The sequence below is a fragment of the Carassius carassius genome, chromosome 48, assembly GCF_963082965.1.
Source record: "Carassius carassius chromosome 48, fCarCar2.1, whole genome shotgun sequence".
Classification (NCBI taxonomy): Eukaryota; Metazoa; Chordata; class Actinopteri; order Cypriniformes; family Cyprinidae; genus Carassius; species Carassius carassius.
In genome coordinates, this window is record NC_081802.1 from 8,916,009 (window position 1) to 8,928,907 (window position 12,899).

At 35.1% G+C, this 12,899-nt stretch overlaps 1 protein-coding gene across 1 annotated transcript in view; it reads right to left on the bottom strand.

The window, feature by feature from the left end:
* The window catches only part of LOC132131057 (protein strawberry notch homolog 2-like), a 56,900-nt gene that overhangs the window by 40,672 nt on the left and 3,329 nt on the right, over positions 1 to 12,899 (bottom strand). Inside the window, exons 2-3 of the mRNA XM_059542979.1 lie at positions 3,779 to 3,961; positions 2,020 to 2,099 (exon numbers count right to left, since the gene is read on the bottom strand). Coding sequence (XP_059398962.1) covers positions 2,020 to 2,099; positions 3,779 to 3,880 — 182 coding nt within the window. The 5' untranslated portion in view covers positions 3,881 to 3,961. The remainder of the gene's footprint in view (positions 1 to 2,019; positions 2,100 to 3,778; positions 3,962 to 12,899) is intronic.

The following is a 12,899-nucleotide window of genomic DNA, read 5'->3' on the forward strand; positions in this document are numbered from 1 at the left end:
GTATTAGTATTAATAATATTATTAATTACAAAGTCTGTAGTTATTGTCCATCTTTTTAAAGTTATTATTGGTACCAACAATGCTAATATTTTAAACATTAAATATAATAAAATAATAATAACATTATTATTCTAATGTAGAAGTTATTAATTATTTTTATTTGCTAATATTACATTTAATTGATGGTAATGAATAATATAATTATTAATATATAAAAGTAGTAACAATAATAATCAGAATGATTTTCTATTATTAATTATAAGTTATAATTACTACTAATTTAAAATATTATATTTATACTAATATTACAAATATTAAATATACAAATCATTTTTGTTAATAATAATAATAATAAAAAGAATGTATTTAATTAATAATAATATAATTGCTTGATTTATTGATTTATTAAAATGTTTTCATTCATTTTATATAATAATAAACTACTAACACTAATATATTAACTAAAATTAAGAATATAAAATAACAATAATATTGTCAAAATGAACAACATTTTTAAGGTTTGAATCATCTGTTTAGCTATGACTCATTCAAGTGGGAAAACTGGTGTCTGTTGTATTGCTGTGGAAGAATGTAATACGAAGTATACTAATAACCGTGTAGTTGGTATTGTCCTAGTCTGTCTGCATAAATTGATGCAAAATATATATTTTTTAATTAATGTCAAAGCAACACTAAAGGTTTTCATGTTGTCAGCAAAGAAATTCTGTGAATGCATTGAGATTTCCACCAAGGAGTGGGTAGACAGGATGTAGCACTGACGCTATAGCATAAACCACAATCTGTTATTCTTTCTAAAACCGAGACCCTTATTTCAGCGTTTTCAGAATTATTGACCTTTGCACACATATATCTCGTCCATATCTTTCCCTGTGCCATATTGTTACAATAAATTACTACTGTGTACTATAAATACACACAGAGGACTTCCAACAGTCTCTGTAAACAAAACACCCATTCGTTCACATGTCCTCTGATGCCACCTGATCACAAGACAACGTGAAATTATCAGGCGTAGCAACGAATCCTGAATGAATACACATTGTTTCAGAAGTATGTGTGATGCATACATTCTTAAAGATGTTTGTCTGACATTTTGATGAAGAAAGTAACAAAAGAAGATGGTTTTAAAATGTTAAAATTAATTTCATTGTATAGACTAGAGTTTAGGAGACTAAATGATAAACAAATTTTAATTTTTGTGGAACTATCCCTTTCAAGATTTTCTTGAAACTTGGTGATAGGTAGAGATGTACCACTATTAAAATTCTGGCTGATGTGATAAACTAAAAACAGAAGAACAAAAAAAGACAGTCAAAAAGTAGATAAAACTATTATATATGTTATATATATGATATGATAACCAATAAATGGCTGATATGAAAATGTTATATTAAAACTTTTTTTTTTTTTTTACAAAAAAGCAGCTAAGTAAGTCATTTGCACAACAAAGCAGATGCTTAGGAAAAATCATTACGAAGTGCCAAGACATGAAGGGACTTGTTGTGACATACTGTATCAAAGTTGCAAACACAAAGTCTTTTAATAAGAAAACCACTGTCCCAACTTGCAAAAGTTGAGACCAGTGTAAATGGCTAACATAATAAAATGGCAACATGCTTCTCTTAAATTAAACATTGAATGGCGTTTAAAAAAAACATTTTACCTCCATCAACTGAAGAATGAATGAAACAGAACACAAATGTGTTCACGTCAGGGATATAGTAAATAGAGAATAGTAGATAATAGAGAGAATAGTAAAAAACTGGACAAACCAAAATATAGGCAACCAAAAACTAAAGTCATTTTAGATTTTGATGGAAGATTACCAAGACAAACATGTTTTTTTTTTCTGTGGAATAACATGCATGATAACACGTGTTAAGCAAAAAAAAAATGGTTTCATTCTGACTTCTTTTAGGTTTCCTCTAGTTTTGGAAAACACTTCAAGCCAAACCTCCGCATCAGATATCATGATTAGACAGAAGTTTGGGTACTTACTGGTTTTCAGATTGCACGGTACATGGCAAGCTGTAGGTCTGATGGGAGAAGCTCCAAGGGTTGTTGGCAAACACGTGGCTCTGAAATAGAGGAAGTGAAAGGTTTGGAGGCAAAGGTTCTAGGTAGAGATGTACCACTATTTAAATTCTGGCTGATGTGATAAGCTAAAAACAGAAGAAAAAAAGACAGTCAAAAAGTAGATAAAACTATTATACTGTATATGTCCGATAATCAATAAATGGCTGATATGAAAATGTTATATTAAAAGCATTATATGAATTTAATGCATTGTATGCATAAACATATGCATATACGTATATATGCCCCCCCGGCATATGATGCGATTTCAGTTTCTCCTTTCTCTTTGGTGTGTTACAAGCTATTGGTGAATGAAGAAGATCTGTAAAGTTGCAAAGACTAACGTCTCAAATCCAAAGAGATATTCCTTATAAAAGTTAAGACTCTGCCACACCCGCCTAAAATGGCTCGTTCAAACACGCCCCCAGATGTCTATGTCACTGTGTGGAAATATATGCGTAATGCCGCCCAAATGTTCACACAAAGTAAGAAAGTGTGGTTTCAGTAACTGCAGTAAGTGTTGAAGCAGCCGTGTCAGGTAGATGCTGTGTGTATCTAGGCGAAAGCAAAAACACTATTTGGCCTTCTGAAAGTAGATGCATTTAGGAATTTACAAGATTACTTACAACAGAACAGCAACGCATTTTATGGACGACTGTTTCGTAAATCTAGGAGAGGAGATCATTCTGACTTTGCTGCGACAATCTAGTGCTTCTGAATCAGCTACTGTAAGTATGTTTTGTTATTAGTTTAAGCATTTGCGATTGACTGTTCAAATGTGGAGTTTAGCGGGTTTTTTAATGTGTGTGCGTGTGTGACAGAGAGAGGGAGAGACAGGGTCACATCACAGAGTCAGCTGTCTTAACCGTCCATGGCTTCTGTTCTGCAAACACATACGAGCATACACATATACTTAAAACTAGTAATTAAAAAATATTAAATCACAAAATAAAAACTATACTAAGTGGGAATGACACACTGAAAATAAAATAGGAACTAAAACAAAAATAGCATTTATAAACATTACAACTTTGAGTGGAGCCGGGTATAGCATACATAAAAATAGCGAGTCATTCTGTCTGTATCCAAAATTTGTGTCTAAAAAGTCAAAAAGTACACTCGTGATGACATCACTGTAATCCCAAAGTGCCCAAATATTTACCCTACACTTCCTTTTTCCATTTTAAACCATCTTATTCTTTGAATTTTATTGAACACTGTCATAATATAAGATACATGATAACAGTATTTGCACAAAACTGCAAGAAAAAGCTGCATGGCTTATCAGGAATTGCGTCAACCAATTGTTAAAATGACTCCGTGACCACAAAGACGTCATTCTGTTACCCACACACACCAAAGTTTTGGGGTTTTGCTAGATATCAGAGTGAATGACCAGAGTTTTTGAAAAACGAAACCAGTAACTACATTATGACAAATAAAAGAGTGTTCACTAGGAGCAGTAGCTTAGTCGTCAAAGCAAATGTGCTTTTATACAACCTATGCTTATATCCCTGTGCTAACAATTGTGACTCTATACCAAAGGCATTGTGGTTAACAATATAGGCTAGCAACTGAAAGGTTATAGATTAAAACATTTTTGATTGGTGTGACCAAAAAAAATTCTTCTTTTAGATGCTAAGACATGATGCAAAATGAGAGGCAAATTTAAGAGAGTTACCATAGGGGGTGCCAGGATAAACCCCCCAGCATCCAGCTGATGTCCGTCTAAATGTGAAAAGCTGTGCCCGTCCATGGCAGGCGGAATGGAGAGCGATGGCATCAGACTGCAGTTTAGTACATGACGGCCGAAGCCCACACTTTTTAAACCTGAGCAATCCTGTCAACGTCTTCTCACCATGACCTGAGTACACAAACACAAGAGACACAGGACGTCCATAACGCTGGAAAAACCAGTGAGCGAGCATGAAGAAGCAGCTAATCTGTCAGTGTTAAAGCGTCACATTCATCAGTGAGAAATACCCTCCAATGGGGAGAAAGCATGTAAACTCAAAAAGTCATTTGGAGCAACATGAAGGCAATTACACATGGCACAATTGTTATTTTTAGATGAAACAGACCTAAAAATAGTCTATTTATTAGTTAGTTCCTCTCCAGACATTCTGAATAGATCTATTATCATCATCTAGAGGAGCGTTAAGTTTCATGCAAATCCTATGAAGGCTTTTATTGACTAAGCCACCTGAGACTTGTGTGACTGCTCTTATGTACAAAAGGATAATACCTGAATAGACTTCCTTGTGAGGATACAAAATTGAGACATTGTGAGCCACAGAGCAGTATAAATTAAGATAATAAACAACTTGGTATCACATGAAGGGACAACGATTATTACACAAGGGAAATTTTCTGAAGCGTGAAGCACAAATTAACTTGTTTCTCTCATTAGGAAGTTGATAATATGGCAGAGAACAGTTAAAAACACCATAAATATGAAATACAACATCATTCACAAGATGAAGCCCTGTTCATAGCAGATAAATATTTTCATTGCACTGAAGCGGCTGGATTTCACGCATAAAAAATGTGCCATATAATGGTAAATAGGAACACAATGACACAGAAGGTAAAAGAAATGGTTAATATTAATGATGTCTACCGCATTCTTTTTTTCAGTTGAAAAGAAAGGTTGAAAATTTCATGTCGTCTTTAAAAAACAATCTCCGAGGTTTCATCCATATTTCTTACGCCGTTGAATGCTTGGGCAGTCAATGCATCTCAGTAAGAGGAGGTGTCCATCTTTTTAACCCCCTGCCACAAAGGACAATCAATACTGATTACTATTGAGTTCCCAAATGTCCTCTTCCTGTAAAGCACAATTATCTTTACTGGAAGACAGGGGAAAAAAAAGATGAGAAAGCACCAAGGATAGAGATTTTCATTGAAACGAAGCGCACATTGGTTTTATTTCACATAACATCCAGATAATAGAGAAAAAGAAAAAAAAACTAGTGAAGGCAATAAAACTGAGAAGTTCAACTGAAACCTGAAAGAAGCATTAAAGGTACCTGACATTTCTTTAACCTTTCTACAAACATTACCAGAGAACAGTTGCTTTCTTGTGACTTGTAATGTCACAATGTGTTGCATCTACACGCATTGTATTTCAATAAATGGATTTGTTATTTAGGAGGAAACTAAAAATGGGGCGAAAAAGTCATCAGTGGTGGAGTTGAGAAGGGGGACTTCCTTCAAGAATGAAGTAAATTCTTCGGTTTGGCCTCCAAAACCATCTAAACACATCACATTTCAATAAATGGATTTGTTATTTAGGAGGAAACACTAAAAACAGGATAGAAATGTCATCAGAGGCTGAGACAAGATTCATTTACGGAATGAAGGGAATTCATTTAAGAAAGTAGAAAATCCATCAGTTTGACCTTTAAAACGCATTATATTTCAATAAATATATTCGTTTATATGATTTAAAAAAAGTAATTACTTGCAGAGATAAGAAGGGAGAATTCCTTTAAGAAGGAAGAAAGTTATTTGATTTGACTTCTGGCCATGTATTTTAACTGACTGATATTTAGGCGGAAACACTAAAAGTTTTGGTGGAGATGAAAAGAACGAAAAAAAGGGATTGGTTTGGCCTGCAAAACCATCTAAACGTGTATTATTTTAAAAAATGGATTTGTTATTTAGGACTAGACATGAAAAATAAGACGGAAAAGTCATTAGACGCGGAAAGAAAGAAGAAGGAAGAAAGTTCTTCGATGTGGTCTCTAAAACCACTTAAAGGCATTGTGTTTCAATAAACTGATTTGTTATTTAGCAGTAAACACTGAAAACAGGAAGGAAATAGTCATCACTGGACGAGAAGGGGGAATTCCTTCAAGGAAGAAGAAAAATCCTTTGCCTTCCAAAACCAATTGAGTTAAACGAACTAATGTTTCAGATCAGGATTCAGGACAAAAAGTGGCCGTCTTGCAGATGGTGTGAATTACAAAAGTTTAGGAGATTATTTCGTGACCTCAGCCCATGAGAGTGTTGCAACAGCAGGACGGCCTGCGGCACGAGACCCTGACAGATGGACTGATCTCTCGCACCACACTTCTGTTGTCCACTAGAGGCTAGAGATGTCTTTCACGGAGTGGGAATAGATGTTAGGGGAAAAAAGTCATCAGGCTTGCAGCGTGGTATGGATCACCATCAGGGGTTTCCCCATGTTCTCCTCAAAGTTACTTAAGGACACCGCTCACATTCTGATGTGTCACGGTGAGCGGGAGCACATGGAAGTCATCTAAACTCTGGACTCTGCCATTCATCATCATGAGGGAAAAGCTGCAGATTTCGTCAGTTTGGGGTTCCTGATGTTCTTAGAGCAGTGTGCACCACTTATGTCCTGATGAGAGAAAATATCTGGAACTAATTTTGTAGGGATTCAGGCATATAATCAAGTAAAGAGGGATGGCTATTTAACTGATTTAGAAGAGTTTAGCAAACATGACGGTTTTCGTCAACTATCTTTGTTACTGTTTGACTTGTGGTCCGATGTTAAACTTGAGTTGTATCATTTTGTCCTTGTTTGCTCTTTGTTTATCTCAGTCTTTCATCTATGGGTGAAGGTCTTGTAGGGTGACTATGTTAGGAAGAGCCAAATGAGTGCGAGTTATCGGGCTGCAAAGACAGAATTTAATGGGTTTCACATGATTGGCTGGGAAAGCCGAGCTTGCAAACTCAGGGCAGACAATCCCAGGAGATAGAGGAAAATCATGCTGACACTTGTTTGGAAACAGTCGAAGATAATGCAATTAGAGAAACAAACTAAGCATGCTAAGTGCGGCCAAACGTGTTTGCAATGGCAAATCCAGACACATTGATTGAGAAATTGAATATTCAAGAGAGGAAAAAGTTACTCTGGGTGCTGTCACATTCAAACGGCACAAGATTAGTATGGCAATTACGATAAAAAAAACCCATTAATCTTTCTATTTTATTTAGTTCAGCTTTCCTTGTCCAGTGTTGATAAGCTAATAGTAATTTATTAGTTATGGCCGATAACCAATTTATAGTCAATTTTACATTATAAATGTTATGAAGTCTACAAAGTTGTGAAGCTGACAATGCACGATAAATTATCACAATAAAGAGCCGGCTCGCATTCGCCTAGATGAGTCGTCAGTAATTTGAACTTGCATGTAAGCCTGTTTTAGGAGACTCATAAAACAATATTAGCAACCTTAAAAATGGCATAATAAGGGGACTTTAAAATAATTAATACTTTTATTGAAAAATTGAAAATTTTTTTACTTTTTATTTATCAAATTATACTGCTGTTTTCAACACTGAATATAATAATAAATGTTTCTTGAACACCAAAACATCATATTAGCATGAGGATCATGTGACACTGAAGACTTGTGTAATGATGCTTAAAATTCAGCTTTGCACAGGAATAAATTATATTTTTTAAATATTTTTAAATAGAAATCAGTCATTTCAAATCGTAATAATATTTACAATATTACCGTTTTTTTTTTTTTTACTGTACTTTTGATCAAATAAATGTAGACTTGGTGTGCATGAGAGTCTTCTTTCAGAGACGTTAAAAACACAGTCCAAACTTTTGAATGGTAGTGTAGTGTGTGTTTTCAGACATTTTCACGGGACTCAACATAGAAATGGCTCGACTGTGTTACATTAACTCAGAACCAGAGAAAGTATATTTTAGCACTGAACATTTAATTCTGGTGGAAAAATTAAAACAGTCAAGTGAAAGATTCAAAGTGAAACCGCACAAACCACTGAATGGAATGGCTAGTATATGTTACAGATTATTCCGTATTTCTGTGAATCATCTAAACAACTGGAGGCAAATAGTAACCATTAAAGAAGTAACAGTCAAAATGACTAATTCAATTGAAAAATACACTACTTAGGCTGTATTTCTATCATTCAACCCAGCCTTTTATGATCACGATTACAGGCAATATTGTCTATCTGGGTGGGACATTTACTATTATTATAAAGCATCAGCAGAATGAATGTTATGAAGTCACTGTGAGTCATACCGGGCTTTCATTTCATTGAAGGAGAGAGCCATCTCAGAGGTTTACCAATGTCATTCAGAACCTGTGATCAGTGGAGGCTATTCAAAGCTAGACCGCGTTAAAAGGGATCTGTGTAGCTGGTGGCTTTATAAAGTCTTTTTCCAAAAGTCTCAGTGATTCATTTTGGTCAGCATGTAAGCAACATTAAATAATATAAATTAAAAAGAAGAAAAAATGTGGTGTTGAAAATGAGAGCAAATTGGAGCAACTGTGTAGTAGTAAATCTTTCAATATCAGTGAAGCTAAGACCAAAAAGCTCCCATTAATGTTTTGTTTAAAAGTTAGCAAAATCTTTTTTTATGTTTATGCACCAGTAAAAAAGTCATGGAAATTTAGACCACAAACTTATGTTAATGTTAATTAATGATTTACCTATTTTAGGGCTGTAGCTATCGAATATCTTAGTAATCAAGTATTCTACCAAAAATGTCGTCGATTAATCGAGCAATCGGATAAAATGTGTTTTTGCTTAATTAAAGTGCAATATTAATTATGCAAGAGAAAATAAGACTCCTGGGTCTCTTAAAATGAACAACTAAGTTTCCTTTTTTAGAATTTTTTATTTTTTAAATGCATAGAATGCAATGCATACATTAAAAATAAACATTTAATTAGTACCTATTGTTTCTATGTCTGTACTTGTACTGTCAACAATGACAATAAAATTGACATGAATTAAGTTCATTTAAGTGCCATTCAGTTGGGGTTTTAAATAAAGCATTTTCTGAGATGCACATTAAACACATAAAACATTAATTTATCTTTACCCGCAACCCGCAATAAAGAAATTAAACCAGACTTTTATTTTGACGGGTTGACGTACCTTTACAGTTCTGTGTATGTGATGTGATGCTAGTTTTGCTCAAATAAAACAGTCAAATGCTCATGAAGTGACTGTCAGAGCAGTTCTGGAGATGTTGTTCATGTGTTTACGTCCTTATTTAGTGAGACAGCAGACGCTGAAATCACCGCGAGCGTCACGCGTGCTTCAGTTTTGTGTGATAAAGAAGGACACGCTTCTCCTCCATTCATTAGCAGAGACACGCAGAACATGCAGGATTCATATTTAAATATACTTTTCTGGCTTAATATTTACAGATATTAGTCCATATTGTGATTTGATGTAAGTGCAATGACCTATTTTTGATTAATTCATTCAAAATTTGGCAAATTCCGTGCCATTCCGCATTAAATTGTAAATTCCGTTTTTATGACTGGATTCTGCGATTCCCTCCGGGTTTTCTGCATCGCGGAAATCATAGGGCCCTAGTTGTGGTATGCCAGCTCTATCTTGCAATGGACACATGCCACAACGTTCTCTTTACGTTTGCCCGTGCCCTTAAATCAAAACACTGCTGACTCCTTGTGTCTCCTTCCGCTTTGTGGGTGATGTAAACTCGTTGTCACATTAAAAAAATCATTGCGAAAGAACCTGACGTGAGCTTTAAAATAAATTAAAAGAGGCTTCGAGGCAGAGGAATTTGCCTCGATCATTTTTTGTAATCGAGTAACTCGAGTTACTTGAGGAATCGTTTCAGCCCTAACCTATTTTATCATTTGAATTAATGAACATGAACGTAATCAACATTCTTTAGGGAACACTTGGAGGATGTCTGCATATTCAAGAAAAATAATTCAAAACACAAAAACTGGGGATTTACCAAGAGGAACATTTAAATGACATTTGTATACTTGCAACTTGAAAAAAAAAAGAAAACCCAAAGAAAACCTGGTTGCATTCCCTGGAGAATGTTTAGATGACATTTTCATAAAGAAATATGTTCTTAAAAGGATTGTTAGAGGATATTTGCATAACTATTAAATGAACAACACTGGCTACAGAACAGATGTGGCATAATTTAAATGAGCCACCAACTTATTGCAGAAAAAGCTACAGAATTTACCAGTCATCTAGGTGATAGTCAAAGCAGCAGTTTGCAAAATTACATATTATTAATGTAAACCACATATATTGATTATATACAGGGGTGCGCATAAGTGGTACGCAGGTGTGCAAGTGCGACCAAAATAAAAAATGTGATGGGTAAATAAGTTCAGATCACTCATTTGCGTACTGACATTGTTGACAGCTGTCAATGCACGATCACTGTTTTAGATCGGCTACCTGTAATACTGTATAAGATTTCCACTCAGACTGAAAGCATAAATCAAGGTTATGGGCTGCAGAGCAAAATGCAAAACTGACATTTCATTTCACTGATGCTTTTCACCCAGCAGTGCATACTTAATTGCCAGTACCCCGCCTGACAAAAGCTTGCTGATTTTAGGCTTGAAAAAAAAAAGGGGAAAAGAAAGAAGTTAATAGCACTGTATTTTAAGAGTACAGTGTAATTATAAAAAAAAATGCATTAATACTATTATCACTATTAACAATTATTTAATTTAATAATCTTAGTTATATTTTTATAGTTATATCACACTATGTGAAGTTTGAGTACCAAACCAAATCTCCAAGGTGCTCTTTTGAGAACCAGACCAAAATACTTATGTGCACCCCTGATAATAGTTATAATGAGCAGCCATGAAAACCCAAAACAAGGTACCAGACATTCAGAAGCTGATCTGCTTTTGGTTACGCCTAAAATAATCCTATGGGGACACAAGCGCATGCTGCTTTTTCTTTCTCTTACTGGACTGTCTGCTGTATTACTGTCAGCTGCCGCCCTTTTCCAGGACAACTCTGACCCAGATGCATAGCGTGACGCTTTCACGATTCCCTCCAAACCCAACAACTCTGGTTGGCCCTGGCCTTCATTTCTGCCCGGGGTCACGAAACCAACACTGAACCGCACTGCTGCTGATTCGACTAAATGACAGAGCGAAGACAGCATGCAGCAAAACAAGCCACATGCACGTTCCTGGGGTGCCGTCGAAACCGAAAACAGACGTCATTTGCATCCAAAGGAAAAAACATTACATAATATTACATAGACTGTAAAAAGAGTCCCGGGGAAACCTAATTAAGGGCAGAAAAATTCAGGGATGTATAACCAAAATACCACTGACTTCATTCTAGAGGTATGTGTTCAAGAAGAATATGCCGTTGCATTGGTGAAGCGATCTGATTCAAGAAAACAAGGACTGTTTCATATAGAGAAACTGATTGAGCGGCCAGTTATGGGAAAACTGGGGGTTGACAAACCACCATGAGATTTTGAAGCTAGTCTTCCTGTCCTCCAAACAACTCTCAACATCTCTCAATAAAAATGCTTTCCACTAACCACAACATCATTGTCACTCCTTTTCTGTCTTTATCTTTCCACATCAGATGGGTTACCCAGGACCCAAGATGTGCAAATCATGCCTTGAAATTCCATTTACTTCCAGGACAGATGTCACATGAAGTACATGGATTGCTAATCAGCGGATGTTACGACTGACGATGGAGATGTCACGGCTGTGGTGTATGAGCTCTGAAAATCAGAAATTCCCTGAATGCACATTACTTGTGCACAATCAGCGCTCAGAAGAGGAACAGTCATCTGCACTACAGTAGGAGTTTTCAAACCAGGAGGCATCAAAAAAAAGTGTAGAAAAAAATTGTGTAACTAATTTACAAATGTGAGTGTGTGGGGGGGGGGGATAATTTAAATAATAATAAAGAATACAATAAAAATAAAATGGAATAATTATTAAATAAAACAATATAACATAAAATAAATAGATTATAATAAAAAAAAACATTTCTGAAATTTTATAACAAAAAATAAATTGAAACCAATAATAAAATCAAATAAATATTATTTAATAAAATAACATGAAATCTTACACAAAATAAAATATAAAAATAAATAAAATCAATACTTATAAAATCAAATAAAACCTATATAAAATAAAAAACAAAATAGTACAATCAAATAGAAAATATAATAAAAACTATATAAAATAATTAAATTTAATTATGAACCAAAAATAAAATATAAAACTACCTTATTTTCCGGACTATAAGTCGCACTTTTTTTCATAGTTTGGCTGGTCCTGCGACTTATAGTCAGGTGCGACTTATTTATCAAAATTAATTTGACATGAACCGAGAGAAATGAACCAAGAGAAATGAATCAAGTTAAAACATTACCGTCTCCAGCCGCGAGAGGGCTGAAGACAGAGCACCCTCTCGCGGCTGTAGACGGTAATGTTTTCTCTTGGTTCTTGGTTCTACATAAATACGACTTATAGTCCAGTGCGACTTGTATATGTTTTTTTTACTCATCATGACGTATTTTTGGACTGATGCGACTTATAGTCCGAAAAATACAGTAAACAATAATATCAAGAGTAAAACAAACATTTATAAAACTAAATAAAATATAATAATACTTTTAGATGTACACTGACTCAAAACTACAACCATAAATCATCTTTATGGTCAAGCTTAATACAAATTCTGTCAGCCTAAGCATATCAGTCAAGTTACTACCACCAATATTATACTGAAGCAGGGGTGTAACGGTACCTGTATTCGTACCGGACCGTTTCGGTACAGGGCTTTCGGTACAGTACACGTGTGTACCAAATGACCAAATACAATATTTTGTACACGGAACGTAGGTACATTTTCGTGTTTCCAAACAAACATTAAGTGGCGGAAGTCTCCGCGTTCAGCGCAAATCCCGCCCTGCAGCTGATTCTAAGGCCGGTGACACACTGGCTGCGTGGCGTTTCTGCTGCGTGTCAGTTGCGTGACGGCTGCTTCGAGTTTTCTGTGTC